This window comes from Manis pentadactyla, chromosome 11 (genome assembly GCF_030020395.1).
Source record: "Manis pentadactyla isolate mManPen7 chromosome 11, mManPen7.hap1, whole genome shotgun sequence".
Classification (NCBI taxonomy): domain Eukaryota; kingdom Metazoa; phylum Chordata; class Mammalia; order Pholidota; family Manidae; genus Manis; species Manis pentadactyla.
This window is the reverse complement of record NC_080029.1, coordinates 15,571,179-15,594,143: the sequence shown is the minus strand read 5'-3', so window position 1 is coordinate 15,594,143 and position 22,965 is coordinate 15,571,179. Positions and strand designations below refer to the sequence as shown.

The window sequence follows — 22,965 nt, the reverse complement described above, 5'->3', positions numbered from 1 at the left end:
GAATTATCCCAAATACCTAATAAATGATTTTTCACACTGTCCCAAGAAGTTTTGGTGGAATTATATAAGTAGGGAGTCACACAAATTCATTCATACTGACTGTGACATTTGGTGGTCAAGCGAGTTTTCAAATTTTGGACTTGGTTTCCTACATACAGCAGGGTTTCTTCTAGAACATTAAGTCATGCCTCAATCTTTTTATCAATCTGCTCTTGTAAATATAAAGGTACTGAAACATTTCTGCTTAAAGTGTCTAAGTGGTTGGCTGTGTGGATTTCTTGTACTAAAGCAGTAGTGGATAATGAGCTAATGAGTGTAATTAATGCAGTGATTCCTAATATTAAGGCAGCTACAAATCACTTTGGGCGGCTTAAAGCATGATCAATGAACTGGAGAACCTGTATTCCTGGGTCATCATACCAGGGCTCTTTCAAAACCACAAGAAGAATAACATAAGAAAGCTGATGTACAAGCATAAAAACAGTAGGACCGTAAGTAGGGTCTCTTCCAGGGCATTAACTTTAGACTCTAATTTTTTATCAATAATCTCTTGAGTGGCTATAGCCAATGATACATTCTTAGATAACTGATCAGTTAGCGGCAGTATGGGTCTCTTGTGTTAGGGCTACAGCTGAAAGAGAAAGGGAAGTTGCTAAGGGAATGAGTGCAGCAATACCAAGAATGAGAGCTGCCACAAAACACTTTCCCCAGAGTAAGAGAGTGCTGGTATCACCAAGTGCTTATAGCCCATAATCATTAAGCCACGTAGAATTTAAAGTAACAGAAATCATCAGATACGGGGGATGGTGCACAATAGAAATGACTTTTGCATTATTTTTTACAGAAATACAGGTAGAAAGAGTACAATTACTACAATTTATAATGAATTCATCTATAGTTTTGCCAATATTCATAGATATATAATTCTGAGATAGCAAAAAGGCATATGAAGTTTGCAAACAGGCTTGAAGTTGATAAACAGCTTTTCCTGTGGGTCTATGCAGTGCTACTGGTCTGACAGAAGCTACATTACAACTCACCATAATTCAGACTGTAGGAGAGATTTTTCATTTAGAGATGTAGTTAATACGGGTGGGACCTAAGCACAGCAATAAACAGAGTTTTACTAGTAATAGGCAAACTCGGAAGGCGATCTACAGCTTCGGCTTCCTCCGTCATCTTCTCTATCTAGTTTGGTCTCAGGTCAGAGAGTCACTTTCTCGAGTTGATCTTGCTAATCACCGCTGCAAGGGAAGACTTATTCCCGACTGGCGAGCTTCTCAGGAATCTTGCAGAGCGAGGCTCTGTAAACGCTGTACTAGAAGTTCTTCAAGGTTTTTTCTTGGGCAGGGACTTTCACTTCATCTTGGGAAGTTGTGTGGGGGAGGAGGTGGTGGTTGAGACCTGTCTGATGAGTCTGTCTGGTATTCACACGGGTGTATCTGAGTCCTGTAGAAAAATACAAGCATATTCTCTCCCACAGGTTATTAAAACATCGGGCCCTTTCTATTGCCCTGTAAGCAGGTCTTTCTATTTTATTAAAGGTTTGGAATTAGTTGAAGACAAAAAGCCACAAAATCATTTTCTTTTGTTTACTTAATCTTATGTAACCAATACCTGTTCTGCTGAAATCTAGTTCTTTACTAATTTAGGAGTAATCAGTGACTACAAATGACAGCAGACTTATAAATGACAATGTTTAAAGATTTGATGAGAGCTTACTATAAGATAGCTGACAGAAGAAAATTTGGATATTTCTATAACATAAAACATTCAGTAATAAGGTTAGCATCATCCTCTCTGACAGTGCTTTCCAGGTAAATATATATTAGATAAATAAGCCAAATTAGCCAAATATTTTCTCAATGAGAAAAAAAAAATTCCTCTGACATGTTCCAGGGGCCCTCTGGAAAATATCAGAGTTAACTAGAGGTAAAAGCACCTTTTTAAATTTGATTTTGGGAAGCTGTCAGAAAAATTTTAAGGCACTTGGCTAAGCAGCCTAAATAGAATTATAAGTCACTATGAAACAATACTTATCTATTTAACCAGAATGGCAATAAAAGATTTTAAGGGCAAATACAGAAGTCTACACAGTTGTTAGCAAAATTTAGCTTTTTAGTCCTTTTAATATTAAGATCTCATTATTTTAAATACTCAGATAATTCATTGAAATTTTAGGCATGAGAAACTCCTTTGATAAAACAATCAGAAAACTTTTTGCAAATTTTCAACATTAAGAGCAGACTAATAGTTTAAGAAAACTTTGTCCATATAACTGAGAACAAAATTTTAGTTTTGCTGTGTACCTGATATTGAGACTCATTTGCTTTAATTTTATATAGCATGACCATATTAATTCTTTGACAAAGTTTCTCACGCTGTTTGTAGGTATACACACTGTAACACACTGTAACACACAATTATTAAGATGTTTACCTTAGTTTACTCATTCTTAACAACCATGCTAGATTACTCACAAAACTTTTACCAAACATTAGACAAAGTCAAACCTCTTTTTAAGCATTTTTTCTTGAAAGATTTAACGGATAACATCAACAAATGACTTTAGGTAAACCTAGGCAGCTGATAACCATAAGGACACATCCATTTCACTTTAACTTAAATTAGCATTAATGCTTAATATTTTTTATTAGAATTTTTTTGGAAGTTTTAGAATGCCCAATTTTACTAGCGTTTGTCTTTAAATCAATTTTTACTAATACATCTGGAGGTAAAAAAATATTTTTCATTCACATACTTAGACACACAAACATACAGACTGAGACGCAATGACTACAGTTAGCAACACTTTTCACAAAAGAACATATACACAGACAGACAAACTGACACAAAGATTTGAGTTATTAATATTCAATTGCCTTCTTTCTTTTTAGCTTATTTGATTACAGATACCTTGGAATCTGGAGGCTTTTTATCTAGTTGAGCAGCACCTATTCTAAAAAAATTATATTGGGCTGCAGTTTCTCCTAAGTTCCTTTCTTTTCCTGGAGTTAATCTTTCATCACAAAGGGAGGCAGAGGCCAGCATCACTCGAGGTTTTGCTACAGAGAGTAGCGGTGTCATCCATCTACCGAATAAGGCTTCTACTAATGTCAAAGTGTAAGGTGCCAAAGGACCATAGTCTCTGCAGGCAGCTTTTAATTCTTTTAATAATTTATATAGGATGGGCTCCCAGGAGACACTTTCATCGTCAAATTCTCCTCCAAAAATAATTAGGTAACACACAAATTCTATGTCTCCTCCTTGTTCTGCTTGCTTCAAGGCAGCCCTTACTGAAGTAGGAGTCTTTTGGTCAAATCTGGGGGGAGGCTGGAACGGTGGTGGTCTCTGAGTTTTACTAATAGGAGTAGACTCAGAAGGTCTTACAAAGGGATTCTTGGAGGAAGGATTTTTTTTCTTAAAGCAGGGGCAACTAATTTAGGTGGATAATTCTCATTATTATATTTGGCAGCTTCCTCCTCCAAATTTGCCTGATCTGCAGGTTCAAGGATGTCATCATGTGGAGGAGCTGATGCCGGCATGACTTTAGGTGTTTGTTTCTCCTTTTTGGTAACTGAAGGAGTATCCTCATCAACTTCCCTAAGGGACTTTTCCTTTCTGTCTCTTTCTTTATTAGTGTCACATCCTTTCCTATTGCTTTTGTTTTCTGCCTATTGTCTTCCTCTTGAGACCCAGAGTTGGATGGTTTTTGCAGGAGGGTCTCTACCTGCTGTTTAAGTTCTAAAACCTCCTTGATTAAATTCCATAATGCAAAGGCATCTGTAGGGACCTTCTCAGGTCCATGGCTGGCATAATGTTCCTTTATTTCTTCTCCAACCTTCTGCCAGGTTTTGAGACTCACCGTGCCTTGGTCAGGAAACCAAGGACAACATTCCTGGACAAAATGTAAGAATTCTGCTAATTGTCCATTGGTGACTTTTATACCCCTACCTCCAAGCATATGCATTAAAACTTCCATAAAGAGTCCTCTTTCTTTAGACTCAGTATGGCCCATGGCTTTAAAGTTCTGTTCTATCTGCCCTTTCTCACCTGTCTTCCTTCACAGAGGGGTCTCGAGAACCATGAACAGAATCCTGTCTGTCCCTGCAAATACTGTAGTATAAAGAGCTTACCTTTGAGACCCATGTTGGGCGCTACTTGCCAGAGTCCAGCTCCAGCCAAGGTGCAGGTCACAAAGGAAAGGACAGTGTCAGAGAGTGAGGAAATGAATGAGGAGATGTTTCAACCTTGATTGGGTGTTTCATCTCATTCATCGCCTCACTCACCGATGCTGTCCTTTGCTTCGTGACCCACACTTTGGCTGGAGCTGGACTCCGGCACAAAAGTAAACTCAAAATGGATCAAAGACCTGAATGTATGTCATAAAACCATAAAAGTCTTGGAAAAAACAGAGGCAAAAATCTCTTGGACATAAACATGAGCAACTTCTTCATGAACATATCTCTCCAGGCAAGGGAAACAAAAGCAAAAATGAACAAGTGGGACTATATCAAACTAAAAAGCTTCTGTACTGCAAAGGACACCATCAGTAGAACAAAAAGACATCCTACAGTATGGGAGAATATATTCATAAATGACATATCCGATAAGGGGTTGACATCCAAAATATATAAAGAGCTCATGCACCTAAACAAACAAAAAGCAAATAATCCAATTAAAAAATGGGTAGAGGATCTGAACAGACACTTCTCCAAAGAAGAAATTCAGATGGCCAACAGGCACATGAAAAGATGCTCCACATCGCTAGTCATCAGATAAATGCAAATTAAAACCACAATGAGATATCACCTCACACCAGTAAGGATCGCCACCATCCAAAAGACAAACAACAACAAATGTTGGCGAGGATGTGAAGAAACAGGAACCCTCCTACACTGCTGGTGGGAATGTAAATTAGTTCAACCATTATGGAAAGCAGTATGGAGGTTCCTCAAAAAACTCAAAATAGAAATACCATTTGACCCAGGAATTCCACTCCTAGGAATTTACCCTAAGGATGCAGCAGCCCAGTTTGAAAAAGACATATGCATCCCTATGTTCATCGCAGCACTATTTACAATAGTCAAGAAATGGAAGCAACGTAAGCATCCATCAGTAGATGAATGGATAAAGAAGATGTGGTACATATACACAATGGAATATTATTCAGCCATAAGAAGAAAACAAATCCTACCATTTGCAACAACATGGATGGAGCTAGAGGGCATTATGCTCAGTGAAATAAGCCAGGCGGAGAAAGACAAGTGCCAAATGACTTCACTCATCTGTGGAGTACAACAACAAAGCAAAAACTGAAGGAACAAAACAGCAGCAGACTCACAGAACCCAGGAATGGACTAACAGTTACCAAAGGGAAAGGGACTAGGGAGGATGGGTGGGAAGGGAGGGAGAAGGGGAATAAGGGGCATTACGATTAGCACACATAATGTAGGGAGGGACACAGGGAAGGCAGTCTCGCACAGGGAAGAGAAGTAGTGACTCTATAGCATCTTATTACGCTGATGGACAGTGACTGTAGTGGAGTATGTGGTGGGGCCTTGATAATGAGGGGAATCTAGTAACCACAATGTTTCTCATGTAATTGTATATTAATAATAGCAAAAAAAAAGAGCAAAATAAATAAATAAATATAAATAAATACACAAAACAACAACAGAAAAGCAAAACAAAACAAAAGAGTACAAAGACTTAAAAATACTGATAATTGAAATTCCATTATAAGGGAGAGATGGTGAGAGAGGAGGTTATAATACAACTTTAGTATTCCTTACAGTAAACCAATAGACAATACCTAGAGAGAGAATGAAGAATATTAGCATAAAGCAGTTTTTGCAACTTCAGCATTATTGACAGTTTGGCTGGTAAGTCTTTGTTGTGGGGTAGGGGGGCTCTCCTGTGCTTGGGAGGATGTTTAGCAGCATCCCTGGCCTGCCAATCAGACACCAGTAGCACTACACTAGTGACAATCAAAACTATTACCAAACATTATCAAATGTATCCTGGGAGGCGAAATTATCCCTCGCTGAGAACCACTGGTATAAAGGTGTCAGTAGAAATGTAATCAATATAACCAAAACCCAAATCTTGCTAAATAACAAGAAAGATACCTCCTTTATAAAAGACCAAAGAAAACAAATTGCATAGCAAAAGATTTTGCATTCAGATATATAGAGTATAAATCATTAAATAACAAAAGATACTATTGTAGAAGAAAAAACAAATCTTCTGTTATATCAATAAGTGTAAATCATATAAATCGGTTTAATTCACTCACTAAAATATGAAAAATTTTACAGCAGCTAAAAAAGCAAAATCTAAATCTATGCTGTATGCAGGCAATACACCTAAATCAAAATGACTTTAAAAGTAAAGCATAAAAGAATGAAAGGGTATGGGCAAAGATATGTCAGACAAACACAAATGAAAAGAAAGCAGAGTTCTCTATCTTGATCACATGCAAAGCAAAATTCAATCCAAGTAACATAATATGAGACAAAACAATGTGTTCTAGTGTTAATAGTCACAAACCATAATGAAGATAAAGCATTTATTAATATCTATTTACCAAATGACACAGCAGCAACTTTCATACAGAAGAAACTGCATAGATTAAAAGGAGAGATAGAAACCACTAAAGGAGGCAACTAGCACTCTTGGTAACCCTGGATAGTTCAAGTGAACAAAATCATTAGGATACAGATATCTAAACAATATCTAAACAGTGCAATCAGTAAGGTAGATACCATACACTCAGCTCTTGTATCCTGATAGAGAATACATCCTAATATAATAAGACAAAAAGAAGCACTTGGGAATTTTTTTTAATTAAGCAATACATTTGCCATTAAATAACAATGCAATAAAATTGGAAAATAATAACAATACATTCTGTGAGACAGAGCTAAAGTAGTGCTCAGAGGAGAATGCATTGCATTTTATGCCCACAGCAATAAAGATCAAAATGAATTAAACATCCAACTTCTTCATGAAGATACATTAAAACTGTTACTTTCATTTAAATATTTTTCCTAGTCAATATATACAAAATCAACACAATTTTGTTTTCCCTCAAGACTTGAGCAACTTATAAAAGTTGTAACAATAAAGACAAAAATTATATTCTAATTTCACTGCATGAAACATTTAAATATATCTCACCTTTCTTGCCAAACAACAAAAAATTAACCCTAAATCTACTCTAATCATGCTTCTATCAACTTCCAACAAGAAACAGAATAGCTCAGTATGTTAAATTCAAAGATAAAGTCGGTAAAATTCAGACTATGAGAAACTTTACAGGACAATCTACTTTCTTTGACAAAAGAAGGGAGAGAAAAGGTGGTGTAAAAACCAAAACAGTAAAAGCTACTTAACTATCAACCATCATAGTATGAATCTAAATTGGATCCAGATTCAGTTAAATAAAACTACAAAATAATAATAAGGGATATTTGATAATATCAAGAAACTATTACATTGTTAGATGAAATAATGGTATTGTTTATGGTAAAAAGAAAAATATATATGTACAATTTTTATGGTAGAAAGAATAAAATGTCTGGAATTTGCTTCAAATTAACTTGGGGAGGAGGAAGGGAGAAATGGGTAGGCGTGTGGATGGAGATTTGTTCATGGGTTCACACTTACGGAAGATGAGCAATGGGAACATGGGTGTTCACTATATGATTCTGCTTACTTCTGTATTCATTCAAAATTCTTCACACAAAAAAAAAGCATATGTAGATCAAGTAGAGTTTTCACACTGAATAAAGAACAAATTCCATACATATGTGTACTAGTTTTCAAATGTTTTATATGTTGTTATGATAGATAAAATTCAAATTCACTTTAAAAAAAAATACTGCTTGGCAGGGCACGGAGGCAGTGGGAGGAGGAGGATTGGAGGAAGGTGGTCAAAGTACAAAATTCCAGTTATAAGATAAATAAGTACTAGGGATTTAATGTACAACATGATGGCTATAGTTAACACATCATATATAGCAAAGCTGTTACGAGAGAAGATCCTAAGAGCTCTTATTGCAGGAGAAATTTCCTTTTTTGCTCTTCTTTTTATTATATCTACATAAGAAGACAGATATCAGCTAGACCTACTATGGCAAATCATCTCACATATACGTAAATCAAGTTATGTTATATACCTTATACTTAAACAGTGATGCATGTCAATATTTCTCAATAAAACTAGAAAAGAAAAGAAAATAAATAAGACAAAAAAAACACTGCTGGAACATAGCAAGGCCAAGGCCCAGAGGACTGAAAAGCAGAACTGGACTAAGGAGCAGGGTCAAACCACACTTCTAAGGAGACACAACAGAAGTCATGGGCAGTGATCGTACCACACCATTTACATCAGTGCTCACAGGAGACCTCCTAACCATGGGGAGTCTAAGAACTCAGAACTAATTTTACAGCTGTCTCTTACAATTTCTAAAATTAAATACTACTCTGCCCCTTAATCTGTTAAACAAGGCCATGTTTTATTACTCCAAACATTAACACAATTATTTAAAAGTTATCAATACATTTCATTGCCATAGAAGGATCCCAAAATATATATATTTCAAAGAAAAGGAATGAAATATCAGTTATACACACTTTAGTTAAGTAAATACAAGAAAACTACGTCTGAAAATGTAATCAAATTGGAAGGAGAAGGCAAAAACAAAGGCACAGTGAATATCCACAGCCAGCAACCAGCAGCTGTTAGTTTTCAAAATAAAACATGTCTTACCCTATAACATCAACCACCTTCAGGAGCTCAGAGTCAAGCAGCATGGAAGTAGAAATTGGCTCCCAGAGATTATCGCTTGCTATAATTTTCACTTGCTGGAGACCCTGATAGTTCAGCATTCTTCTTAACACCTTTGAGGAGATATACAGAACATAGGAAAGCTTACAAATGAGTTCTCAGCTATTGAATTACAACCAAGATAGCTAAAGTATCTTCATAAGTCAGCATCCTGGACAATAGTGTCAATATTATTTCTCAATAAAAATGTGCCTCCTGTGGGAAATAAAAGATCACCATTAAGATAACCTTCATGGGAATGTAAAAAGGAAAAAAAAAAACCCATGAGGTAAAAATGTCTTAGAAGGATTTTCCCTCTGACTTTTAAATGATTTTTAATCATAGAAAATTTCAGTTGAAAGGTAGAATTTTTTTTAAATCATAGTAGTAATACCCAGAAATAACCATTATTATTTTGGCATGCATTCTTTCAGGAATGCTCTTATATAGACACAGTAGTAATATTGGGATCAAATTAAGCATATCAATTGGTAAAATGCTTTAACCTAAAATCTTATTTTGAGTATTTTCCGATGTCTTCAAATATTCTGGCATTATTAAAAATATTATAGTTCTTAATATTCTGCACCATACCAGAAGTAGAAATAACTATTCCATTGTTACCCTCAAGTCTTTTACACTTACAGGCAGAAGAGGCAATAAATTCTACCTATAGGACTGTCCACCCAGGAAAATCAAAAGACTGAATTCTAACAAGAAATAAATCAACAAAGCACAGAGGGCCTACTCTGGTATTTAGCACCATTCATAGGCCCCATGAGGACTCAAAGAAGCACAAGACGGTGATCTCACCCCTAGGTGGCAAATCAGCAACACACAAAAACTAACAAGGTAAATTAGAAAACTAGAGAGCAGGTACACAGCATAATGTATGGATTGCCAATATGTAAAACAAGAGCAGAGAAAAGGAGACATCATTTCACCCAGGAGCAGACGGATCAGATTTCAGAACAGAAGTAGTTCTGGGTGAATGGCTATGAATAAGCCACTGCTATCCCCAACCATGTGGAACTGTCTGCCTCATAGTAGTAGGTGCTCAATAAATATCAGCTGAATTAATTAGGATAAGAAAGAACAAAGAATTTCAAAGCTCACTTTTCGCATTCTAACTTTCCTGAACTTGGGAATTTTCTAATTAATGTGCTCTTTTCAGAGGCAAATAATAAAAGCTTTAATCAATTTCATGTTGTACTTTACAATGGGTGGTTTCTTAGAAATGATGTACTATGGTATTTTAGAAAACAAGGAGAAAATTCACATAGCCATCCAAGTTCATCTTTCAGAAAAGGTCAGCTGAGTCCTAAGACACCCTGGAAGTGATTGGAACAGATTCTTAACAATAAATAGAAACCAACTCTCTAGATTCAGTTGGTCTGAGAATCCCTATCCCTCTACTAGGAGACCGATCTTGAGTCTCACCCTAAAATTCTTTTATTCTTACAGAAAGGAGGGAGAGCAACTTAGTCAACTGAGTATTTACCATCATGAATATACCTAGTTTTTCTCGTGCTATTCCTAGACCATCACCTCTAAAATTGTTTGCTTTTTTATATAGCATATTAAAATAACATTCCAAAACATACAAGTCTATAAACTATATTTTATAAATAAGTTTCCATCCCAAAGTCAGTATGAACAGCAGCATTCTTGGAGCAAAGAATGTATTTATCTAAAGTATTTTCAAATATTGTCTGTGTTGTGGAAGCCTTCTCCTCTCCCCAACCTATTTATATGATAATGAAAGGGAAGCTGTTCTTGTTGAACTCAGTGAACGTCCCAAAACTCAAACATCCATTTCTACTTACCACCCTCAAATCCTAGATGGGGATTTTCCAAACACAATTTAAAAACTACAACACTGAAAACCAGAGTAAATCATCAATACAATGCAAATAGCAAAAATAAAAAGAAACAATAGCTCTGTCATCCTTACTTAAATCACTTGTTTGTATTGCACTTACTTCTACTCTTAAAAATAAATCATTATTTCCAGGGACCATCTTACTATACTATATGGATTATATATTCATTAAGCTTATCAACTCTGAACACTACATTCATTTGCCATTACTGAACTCTTACCAATAGGCATTTTAACAAACTGAACACAGATTCCAATAAAATCTTGCTACAAAAATGACAAATACAAACTTACAGCTTTTATGTCCTAGGATATTTTACTGCAGGTAAACTAAAGATTGAGAGAAGAGTAAATGAAACCTGAATCGTTTAAAACACTGATGACATGAGTCTTAAAACACCATTTAGTCTCTCAAGTTAAGCTCAATAGGAGGGATACAATGGAATCAGCAAGAAACTCTTATTAGTAAAAGAAAATAAAAACCACCTCAGTTGTAGACCATTGGTTAAAAAAATAAAAAGGAAACCAGATTCTAACACTTCTAAGGCTGCCTTCCGATGTAATGAACACAACTAGAGAGACACATGTACAATCATAGAGGAACACAAACTGTGCAATGTCAAATTCAGGTAGAAAAAGCATTCCTAACTCTTCACTACTGAGATGCTGCCATGACACCGTGCACCTGAGCACTGGGTTACCAGGACACGTGCACTAACTTGGCTTCCATTCTGTGCTCTTGCTACTCTCATCAGACCCGTACTTACAGCAGTCACGACTTCCCACTAGCAACCCTTGCGCTTTGATCTTACGCTAGCCTCTCGGCCCCAGCTCCCAAAACCACCCAACCACACTCTCACCACCTCCCTGGTAGTGTCTGCAGCCTGAGGTGACCCTGAGTTACCGGCTCTGGCTGTAGTCCATCCTATCAAATCCTACAACAACAGGTTAGTTCCACTGTGCCACTACTCCAGAGAACACACTGGCCAAGAAATGGCTCAGTGCCCCCACCCATCTAATCCATTTTCCACCACTTGCTCTTCCCCCAAATCCCTTTACTTCTTAATCTTCACTTTTGGCAGTCATGCTCCTGCCTTAGCAACTTGGGGAGCTCCTACCCAAAGCATCATGAAGGTTTCAACTCCAGGCCACCTGCTCTAATAGACTTCCCTCACCCACCCAAGCAGAGGTGTCATCTCCTCCCTGCACCTTCTGACAACATGTATGTACATTATTCTGCTACAGAAATTATGACTGATATTTTATTTGTCCATATGGGACTCTGGTGCCCCCAAATGTAAACTCCTTTGGGGAAGAAACAGTATTTTTTATCCTTGTACTCCAAGCATGTGCACAATGCTTGACAAACTAGGTGGGGACTAAATGCTTGTTGATTGAATTACTGAATAAACAAATGAAAAAAATTTAGTGGTATTAAAAACATGACACTCAATTTAAAGAAAATTCTTTTAAAACTGAAACAAAATACAACCACAAAACTGTATTTCTTGGAGAAAAGACACATAAAACAGACAAATGGAACTGAAAAGTAAGTTAGAGAATACCTCCACCTGAAAAGTTAAACTGCCATTTGTTTTCCATTGATATAAGGAGTTATTACTGTTTTTCCTTTCCCCAAAAATAGTAATGATAGTAATTACCTTATATGAGAGGTAATGAGAATTAAATGGAGATAAATATTGAGGAAAAGTGGCTCAAAAAAGAACAATGCTTTTCAAATGGTAGTTGCTAACCTATTTGTTAATCACAAATAGAAAGATACCACACTCCAATATAATAGGCATTCAAAAGAAAACAGGAATAAGACTATATGCTAGAAATTTTGCTATGACTATGAAAGAAAAGAGCTACATTTTTTGAAGTCCCAGAAGTCTAAAATTATACAACTGTTTTTATAATGATTACCATAATTCCATAAATAATGAATTTTAAAACAGGAAAATTTAACACAACTCTTCAGACACATGCAATTTGGGACTTACAGGGAATTATAATGATTCAATCAGGAACTTAAACATTATTAAGATTTTGCTTGAATTTTATGTCACAACAAGGAAAACCACTGAACTGTAAAAATTAGTGTTCCTACTACTAATTTCCCTGGAACCATAAAGGACTAACTCACTAATAACTTAAAGATAAAAAGAGTTTAAAGTTATACAGACCTTGATATAATTGATGTCAAATGCCCTCTCATTCCAAATCTGCAAAACAGAAAATCAAAAAGTCTGTCTTAAAGTTTGTATACGTCAGAAAGCAAACATTATCATCAAGGTGCCACTTAGCTCATTGTCTGCATCATTGAAAAAGTCATTTTTCTTATTTTAAGGAATATCCTGTTATTAAACTGATAGATATTTATAAGACAATATAACATTTTTAATTAAAATACTGTTTTTAAAAGGCTTAAAATATTTGGTGGATATTTTTCAAAAAGTCATTTATTCCAGAGACTTCTAAAAATGGATTATCCATTTAATCATTCAATAAATACTGACAATGCAATGTGTGCCAAGGACTATACTAGAAACTGGAGACCTACAAGACATGGGGATTGTTGTAATAATTCTTACAAGACCCCTACAGGCACACCTGAAAGCCAAATATTAATAAATATACTGTAAAAGAGTAATTTCTTTTTTTAGCACACAAAGAATCACAGTAATATACTGTATCACAGAAGCAAACTCTTAATGAAGACAGATAAAAGGAACATGCACAAATCTCCTAGGTTTAGAATCATGAAGCGTGAGGTTTTAGAGTTGAAAGAGAACTTCCGTGACTTTTCATTTTGCAGCTGAGAAAACTCAAAAACAGGGATGGGCGTAGAGTCTAGGCACTATAATTCTTTTAAACCCTAATGATAAGGAAATTGTTTCTTATGAAAGAAACTCCTCACCATGGCATAGAATTATCAAGAATCTAAAAGAAATGTGAATCACCCATTACTTACCAAAAACATTTTCTAAGAACGACTTCATCTTAATAGGATATTATTAGATCCAAACCTACATTTAGTGTCACTATGGGTTAAAAGTATCCTGACATTTAAGTAAGTTCTCAAATACAAACTAATTTTCAGTTCTAATTTGAAGGATTTCAAAAACAAATATTATTCCTGTTTCCGATTCCTACAGCCCTTGGCTCATCCTCATGTTCTATTTCATCCTGTGATACTACAGTTTGTCTGTCACACACTCTCAATGAACTCAAGAGCTTCTTACTCTTGGTATCTTTAAAACATAATAGTCACAGTGTCTGTGACACAGTAGGAGTTCAATAATTGCTTGCTGACTGCATGAAGACTTTAAAAGTCAGTTTTGACAGATGGCATATTAATAAATAAAAATGTATGGATACCCCTGTGTGTGTATGTAAGGCTCTGTGAGGTACAACACAGCGTGAGGCATGCCTCTAGCCTACCAACAGACCAGCCAGAAAGATAAGACACCATGTTTTACATTTTGTAAATCATGAAAAGGTGTTAACTAACAATTTAGGACAAGGGTAGACAGATTTTAGCCAACCTGCCAAATCTGGTCCAGCATTTCTATTTTTTACAGCCAGAGAGTGAAGAATGTTTTTTACAGTTTTAAGAGTTACATGTCAAATGGTTATATAATTATCTACATAATATCCTTAATATTGCCATTTGACCCACCAAACCTAAAATATTTACTCTCCTGCTCTTTAAGAAAGAGTTTGCCTTCCCTTGTTTAGGACAATAGAAATTCTTAAAGCAAAATGAGATTAATCATTAAACTGCAGAGTAAACATAGTACTGTAAAAACTAGAGAAACTAGGGAAAGATTTGAAGAATTTGAGCTCGGGTGGTACCAAAAACAAATGTTTTTAAAAAATAGTTCAGAGAAGGTATATACTTACACAGTTTTCAAAGGGGGAAGAATTTAGATGGACAAAGGGGAAGAATAAAAGATCAAATGCAGTTAATTTGTTATCAGACATCAATAGAAATTCTCACGGTATTATGGTTAGTCAATGAGCCACAGAATAAAATTACTTGAAAAAGTTACAAATGAATGTCCAAAAGTTAACCATATTTTAAAACTATTACTAACCCCAATATAATCAATGTCCAAATCATGATAATGCTTGGCGCCCATAATCCAGGTCATGACATAGTAGGCAGTCAGCTGAACATTGACGTAAGGCCAGTTGAAACCTTTTCCCAGCCATCCAGGGAACGACCACGGCAGCGCTACAGACAGGAAGAGCCAAAGGCAGAGTGAGTATAAAAGTGCTGGCCCAGTTAAAGACAAAGCAAAATAAACCAGAGGACACAGGCTAAGCAGAAAGCCAATATGGATCAACTAAAGGGGGGATTATATACATACCATGCACAAACTCTCAAAATCCCTTCCAGCGTATGAACACAATAATTCCTTATTGATCTTAAAAGTCAGGTCCCATAATTCCAAATGCTCTTTCAAGGAAAATAAATAAAAACAAACCAAAAACAAAAATAAACTCCTCTCTCAAGGATACTAGCAAGAAATGTAGTGTACAACTTCATACACCCATCGTATTCAGTTTCTTTTCCCTGAGATCAAAACAAAGAGTTCTGAAAGCTTTTGGCTTAACTATTCCTATGAAATAAGTATAACACAAATTCCTCATTCACTGATTCATCATCTTACAATGTAAGGCTACTGAAAGTACTCATTAGGTGTCAAATTCTGCTAAACTAGTGTGTCCTTATATTGGTATAAATGCCAATGACTCAACAGGGAAACAGACCTTTATTATATGATACAGATCAAATAATCCACATTCTCCAAATACCCTAAGTATTATTTTAAGTAAAAAAAAAAGGCATAGAGAAGCACTAATTTCAATTCAAAATCTAATTCTGTTACTAATACACTAATAGAAGCTCAACAGTTAAGGAACTTAACTGTTAATATATATTACCAAATCTAGTTCACCACTGAAAAAAAAATCAAAATCAAAATGACAAAATGCTTGTTTTTCTAAACTCATGAAGAATGCTTAAGTGTATCTGCATAAGAAATGTGACATTGAAATAATGGAAAATGTAAAACAATGAAATGCCAAATACATTCTGAAGGCTCACCATGTGTAAGTCCTTGTTAGGACACGGCTCAGCGTGCTAGATTTTCTGCATTCAAATGAGAACTGACCTTGGAAGCAGTCCAATGGGCAAGTATATGTGCTGAAGTCAATGATGCTTTTTACTGCTCAAAACATTTCTGAAATCTCTTACGGAAGTCCATTTAGAAAGAACACACTGACTCATTTTTTTAAAGTTACAAAAACATGCTTGTCCTTTAATTTGATTGTCAAAAATTTTTTTAATAACTTGAAATCAAATCTATACGGATCTTATTAATCTCACTTAACTTACTCATTTCCATAAAAGTATGCCACCACTATGTATGTTTGAAGTATTTCACAGGTCTGCACACTGTTACAGGATAACTGTGAAATGAATATGGTCTCATTTGAGCAGTCATCCAATAATCCTACTACTAGAACTTGAGCTTCACAAGGGTGGAAATTGGGGGTTGAACTGTCTGGTATCCCCAGTACCTAGAACAGTGACACTGTATCATTAAAGTTCAAAGTAAAGAAAAAGACTGTTTTTGTATATGCCTCTTCTAGAAATGGGGTCTATGACTGCATGTATATATAATTTTTCAAATAGCTGGGATATACTACTGCAAACAATATACAATTTTATAAACCACATTGCCGTTTGACAAATTTTGATGAGAAATTTTCTTGAGAAAAACAATTTAGCATCACACACACACACACAAAGCCAGAATGGAATTAGGTTCTGTATCTCACTTTGCCATTAACTAATTATCTGGCCTTAAGTCAGTGACATAACTTCTCTAAACCTCCACTGCTTCTGTAAAACGGGAACAGTAATTATAAGGTCGGACATAATATAGAAGGGCAAAGAAAGGACCCTGCCTGGCACAGGCTTTGCTGTTGGGAGCATATGGGTAAATTAACATTATTGGTATTTAAGTATTAAAAGAAGCACCACGTACAGATTCTGAATTTACAAGTTGAAGGAAAATAGATGGCAAAAGCATGGCAAACTACATTTCTTACCCATGAGTGTAATATTAGGGTTCCGCTTCTTAGCTTCCTTCATTAACCACCATTCATATCCGCGGAAATAATTCTCATCCAATGTATAGTGCATGTGGGAGGGCTCGGTGCCATCTGAATGGGAGAGCAAAAGACACACTATGTATTAATGGTGCTCGCAGTACATATACACACTTCAGAGTAGTGTTCCAGTTCCAGTCCTGAAGTAGGGCAAAGAAGAATAATCTTATATAATTTGAGGACAGATGATCAAAGCATATTCATCTTTTTTCATTACTCTAAGCATTGCAGAAATCTTAAATAATAAAACCACAACTTTCTATTATAAGCACTGCTGAGAAGTATTATCAACTCATGTAATTGAAAATTCCTAGGATTATATTTTTCTGGGCTTCTGGTCTCTGGGGATTTCAAATCTCTGCATCCAACTTAGATTCCCCTCCATTTCCAGCTTCTTGGTCCTAGATGTGAATCCTGGGGCACCATAGCCCCAAATTCTGACACCCCAAGTCTTGAGCTACACAATATGTCTGTTATATCAAGACAACAGAGTTTTGAAGAAAAGGGAATGAGTTCACATCCCCACTATAAGAAAATTCCATATTAACCTTTACAGTGTGTCAAGGGAGGTAACTGACATCAGTCCTTATGTGCTACCACGTTTCACAAGTATCTGCCCTTGTTAAGACGGAAAGGGGAGCGTGCCCTTCTCTTCTTAAAGGTGAACACCAGAATTACAAGAACTATCTGCTTCTGTAAGTCTGCCTCTATCTTAGCTTCCACAAATAAAGATGCCAGTCATTAACAATTCAAATAAAAGGGTTTGACAATAAAATACATGTCCTCTAGCAAGAGCTTGGGGGAAAGTTTTTGTTACAGAGTTTTGTTTTTGATTTGCATTTTTTACTTTCAACATAAATACTAATGGCACTACACAGATATATCTATTTAACAAATATTATTTCCAAGTCACTTTCAAGACATGGATACACAGACAATACTCTAAAGGTCACTATACTAGAATCTGACATAAATAATGAGCTATATATAATCATTCAGAACTTTTAATTGACTACATGTACTACACAAAGCCAGTCAAAATGGTTCACAGTGAAGACTGAAAATTTAGTGGTTAAAAATAATTTTGCTTTTAAGAGAAAAAAAGCTCTATTTCTGAAATACTGATTACTTATTCTCCCACATATTTTGTTTAAAGTTAATAATATCTGGAGTGCTTTACACATTAAAAGCTTTCTTTTTTTAACTTCTAACTAAATTTCAAACTGTCCCTATGCTTTGTCTAAGTTATTATAGTTTTTTTAAAACCATGCATTTGTTTACTATTGATTATTTCAACTAAATAAGCAATCTGAAGGCCTGCTCTTTTTTATGGAAAAAATGGATATTTGGATATATTTTTTAAATGGGCATAAAAAAGGAACAATCTACTAAGCAATAACCAACATCAACATAAAAAATATTGGTATCACTGAGGTTCTGAAATCACAGTCCATAAATTTAGGTAGAGATTAAAATATTGGGGGAAAAAAATCCCTTTTCCCAAATACTCCTACCTGTTGTCTGCCCATCACCACCTATTTCGACTTTCAGAATATGCAAAGAAGCCCCAAAGTTTGGCTGGAGAAAGAAGAAACATATTAATGCTGTGAAGGACAAAACACTTCAAGATAAATTACTAATTGTTGCATTGGTTTTACAGATGAGAAAACCAAGGCAAAACTCAAATAGCAGATTACTCCAAAAGTAATTTGCCCTTTCTTAAAAAACTAGAATTGTGAAGCTGATAAATTCTATCAGCAAAATTCACCACAATTTCTAAAATATCACAGGTACTACTAAATAATTATTTTTTCATTACCTTAAAAAGATAATCCAATACTTGAGAACGATAGGGCTCTGGGTAATTTACTAAAAGTCGGGAGGTTGCCTAGAAGAAAAGTTTTCAGAAGTATGAATAAAACAAATCCAGTCATGAACACTTTTTCATAGTGATTATGCACGACCCCTTGTGTGCCCACAGTTAGCCAGCTCTTGGGCAAAATTGAGCTATGCAAAGTCACTTCCCAGATTGTCTGCCCACCTATGTTTTGCCCATCAGTGGGCAAATTAGCCTGCTTTTGTCTGATAGTTAAAACACAGGTTCCAAACAACAAGCAAGTTTCTCCTCTACTGAAGTGAGGGTTGTCTGGGAGGTGAGCTTGCTAAGTCTGTTGATGGATCTCATGATTATGATTTATCTTGAGGACCTTGACTCAGAGAGAGATTATTAAAAGAAATGAAACTTACATTCACTATCTTAAGATCATCCGTCAACGACCGTATCTGGGACCGAGATGGGAAGATGAACCTCAGGTAATTTTCCCCCTCAACATCTTGCAGGAAAATTATAAGCAGCAATTCTTCTCATCCTTACTACTCTCCTCATCCTTACTAAAGTTTAATGGATTTAAAGGATGACCACACAATGATCCTCAGGCCAAGCTGTACTAGGGAAACCTCAGAAAGGTGGCATCAGAATAAATGGAAACCCAGAGATGGAGTCTGCAGGGACCAACATTTGGTCACACCTAACCAATAGCTGATGAATGCTTGAAGAAATCGCAAAACCAGTAACCAACCAATAATGTATCCTTTGGGGAGCAATATAAGAGGAATAAAGGAGATGAATTAACATGAAATAGTGGCATGTCCCCAGGCCTGGAAGCCTGACAAGCCCCAGGTTTAAGCCATTGACACCCTGCCAGGTGTACGACAAGGGCAAGATACTTGACTTGTATGGAGTTCAACGTCCTGCTTTATACTGTCATATACACTACCACTGACATTCTGGCAGTCCCAATATCCACCTCACAACCGAGAACCTCCCCAACCCCAGCCACTGTGACACAGGCCAATGGAACTACTCTCTATTCACTTCAAGCTCAACACAACCCCAACCAAACAACACTGTTCCCTAAATATGTTCCTTCTCCTGCATTTGCTGTCTTAGTAAAGAACATCTGCCTAACCCATAAACTTAGGGTCACCCTTCCACCAAACTTCCCATCTATCTCCAGACACCAAGACCTCCTTAATCTGTCTCAAATCCATCCCCCCACTTCACCCCCACCGACTTCATCTAGGCCTTCCTCAATTATCAGAACAGCCTAAATGGTCTCAGAGTCTCCTGCCTGCCTCCTGTATTCTACCCTGCACACTACCTGCCAGATTAGTCTTCCCAAAACACAGATCTAACCACAAAGGCACTCTGCTTAAGCCTGCCTAGACCTTCCCTCCCCAAAGAACTTTCAGGATGAAGTTCAAATTGCTGTTTTATTTCCAAATCCCTTAATTATTTGGATCTAACACTTTACTGTTTATCATTATCACACCTTCTACCTAAATGGCTTTTCCTCTTTCTTCAGTATGGAATGCATCCATACCTTCATCTGGCTACTTCCCACTCATCCTTCAGCTTTCAGCTCAAGCTCCATCTCTTCAAGGAAGGAAACCTTCTGCTTAATGTAGGTGCCCTTCCTGTGTCTCCCGTGCACCAATGCACAAGTTCACCACAACTCTTCTAACACTGCCCCCTCATCATCACTGCTTTACTTTTCTGTCTCACCCCAAGTTCCTTAAGGACAGGTACTGTGTCTTATTCAAGTTCATATCCCATTTATTCTCTTATTCAGTAAATATTCATTTACTACCTTCTGTGTTATCATTTGTTGCATTGGTACAGGTGACCCAATACAAGACGGTTTGAGCCAGATAGAGCTGGCATCCAGGTTCCACCATTTACAAGCTATGTGACCAATGGCAAATTATTGTAAAGTGGGTATCTTACTCATCCAGCTGTTCTAAAGCTAAAATAAGAGGTAAGTGAAGGACTTAGCACAGTAGCCCATACGTAACAAATTACCAAATTACCAATTACACTCCCTGAATAAGTCCTGGAGCGGTTTACAACCAGCCCAGGGAGAAGACTGAGCACAGTATCTGGCACAGGTAAGTTCTCAATATCCAAGCAAGCACTGTATACCCAAATGGGCAAAAAAAATTTCATTTAACGTCCTTGGGATAACTTTCTCTTCCTTAATCTATGAAACAGGATAATACTACCAAAATTAGACATTGTCCAGATGCTATCCTAAGTACTTCATAGCCTTTAAATACTAAATTTTAATTTAGCCCCTACCAGGCAAGTATCTGAGATAAAGAGGGATTAAATTAAGTAGAAGGTTAAATCAGACTGTTGGCTAATGTACATGTGGTTAAAGAGGAAAAGGTGTGTTTTCTTGGCAAAGACTTCAGGGCAAATCCTGTGGGTTCCTGCCTGTGGTGGGGGCTCAACCTGGACACGGCCCAGAGGTCAGCCACTAGAGGGCCCTCCTGATGGAAATGTCCATACACTAAGTGGCAGGACCCAGCACAGACCCCTGGCAATCTGCTCTGAAGTCCACATTATCAACTACTGCACCATACCGCCTTCCCGATCAGATGTGAAGATTAAATGTAAACACCCAAACACTGTCACAAACTGAGCTAGACACCAGGGACTCCATAAATAAGTTATTTAAAGGGGTTACACAAATAATGTAGCCATTTTCATTCAGTATTTATTCTGCTTCAAGATGAGTAATGCACTCTACACAGGGACAATATCAGGATAGATATGAGTCATGAAAATTTTCACTTTAATAATTTTAAATGAGTTAATAAAAAAAATAACCAAAGACTTCCACTTTTCAGCAGATTTAAACATTGGATTTATTATCACCAGTAAAGATAGTAAGATAAATGGGCCCTCATTTTATGAAACACTGGCTATTCCAGGTTTAAACCACAGAAATAAAGAGAACAGTAGTATTAAAGAACAAATATATTAGTCCATTAGTCCACAGGTTACCTTGAAATGTGTCCCAACACCTACGAGTGAGGTTGCAACATTAGGAAATAAAAGTATAAAAATCAACAAGAATCCGTTGGGTCAAGGAAGTTTGGTAGGGGGGAACAGTTTCCACAGTAGAAGGTCTTATCTGTGATCAGGTGACAGACCAAGTAATGCCCTGTCATATAAACTCTGACAGTTGGCTTTTTCCTCTCATAATGCAAGCTTTAATTGTCAAGGCATCCACTTTTCAGCAATAATTTTGTTTTATGGTATGTCTACCTAAAAATAGTCCCCCAAATCTTTTTAGTAATTTGAAACTTTAGAGTTTTGCTAAGTTAAATGATGAAAATTCATTGGCTATATAGATCATTGCCAACTAATATAAAATACTGAAACATTAATTACTGAACATAGATAGGTTTATCTAATTTTGGTTTATTACAGAGAAACTAAAGATATTTGGATCTGCTAGTAAACATCCTGTGCTACACTGAAAAACTGTACTATATAAAGAAAGAGGCATATGCTTCTAGAAATTATGAAATGTATTCATAAATTTGCCAATATTCAGAATGCTGGTGTAACAGTCCACAATTGCTTGCTTCCTAGTTTTCACTAGAAATTAAGGTTTCTAAGAGTTAAGAATTCTAATTAATATATGTAATACTAGAAGTAACAAAAGGAGCATATCTATGCAAGGAAAATAGTCTGTATTTTGGCTAAGAAAAAAGTATAAGGTATGGAAATGCATTTTTGTTAAGGGAAGTGAAAGTAATTTTGTCCTAAAGTAGGCAGACTAAATGGATATAGAAAGTTGGGGAGGAAAGGAAGAGAAAGAAAATTTTACCTTGTATAGTCAAGCTGGCTAAAAATGAAATAAATTTATTATGAAGATTTTTTAAATAAGCTTTAATATAACAAATAGTGTACTTGTGTAAAACTAAAACTTAACTTTCTTTTATCTGCTAAAAGGATACAGTTTTCTTGGACTATTGGTCTGCTCTTGGTAAGATTGTGAAAGATTTCTTTTTTTAACTTCTTGAGTAATCTGCTAAGAAACAAAGATTCTGTGTTTTTTCAAAATAATTTCCTGTGTTTCATGTTGTCTTTATCGCATCTTTGATTAGTTAAGAAAACTAAATCTTCTCTATTAATAAAGCTCCAAGGTTTTTTTTGTTCAACTATGTAACTTTCTGTACATCTGTGTCTTCCTGTGTACATGCCTGTGAA

General features: G+C 36.1%; 1 protein-coding gene across 1 annotated transcript in view; it reads right to left on the bottom strand.

Annotated features, from left to right (window-relative positions):
- GALC (galactosylceramidase) overlaps positions 1 to 22,965 on the bottom strand; it is an 82,919-nt gene that overhangs the window by 47,608 nt on the left and 12,346 nt on the right. Inside the window, exons 4-9 of the mRNA XM_036882102.2 lie at positions 18,721 to 18,789; positions 18,416 to 18,479; positions 16,842 to 16,955; positions 14,816 to 14,955; positions 12,902 to 12,940; positions 8,777 to 8,907 (exon numbers count right to left, since the gene is read on the bottom strand). Of these exons, the coding sequence (XP_036737997.2) occupies positions 8,777 to 8,907; positions 12,902 to 12,940; positions 14,816 to 14,955; positions 16,842 to 16,955; positions 18,416 to 18,479; positions 18,721 to 18,789 (557 nt within the window). The remainder of the gene's footprint in view (positions 1 to 8,776; positions 8,908 to 12,901; positions 12,941 to 14,815; positions 14,956 to 16,841; positions 16,956 to 18,415; positions 18,480 to 18,720; positions 18,790 to 22,965) is intronic.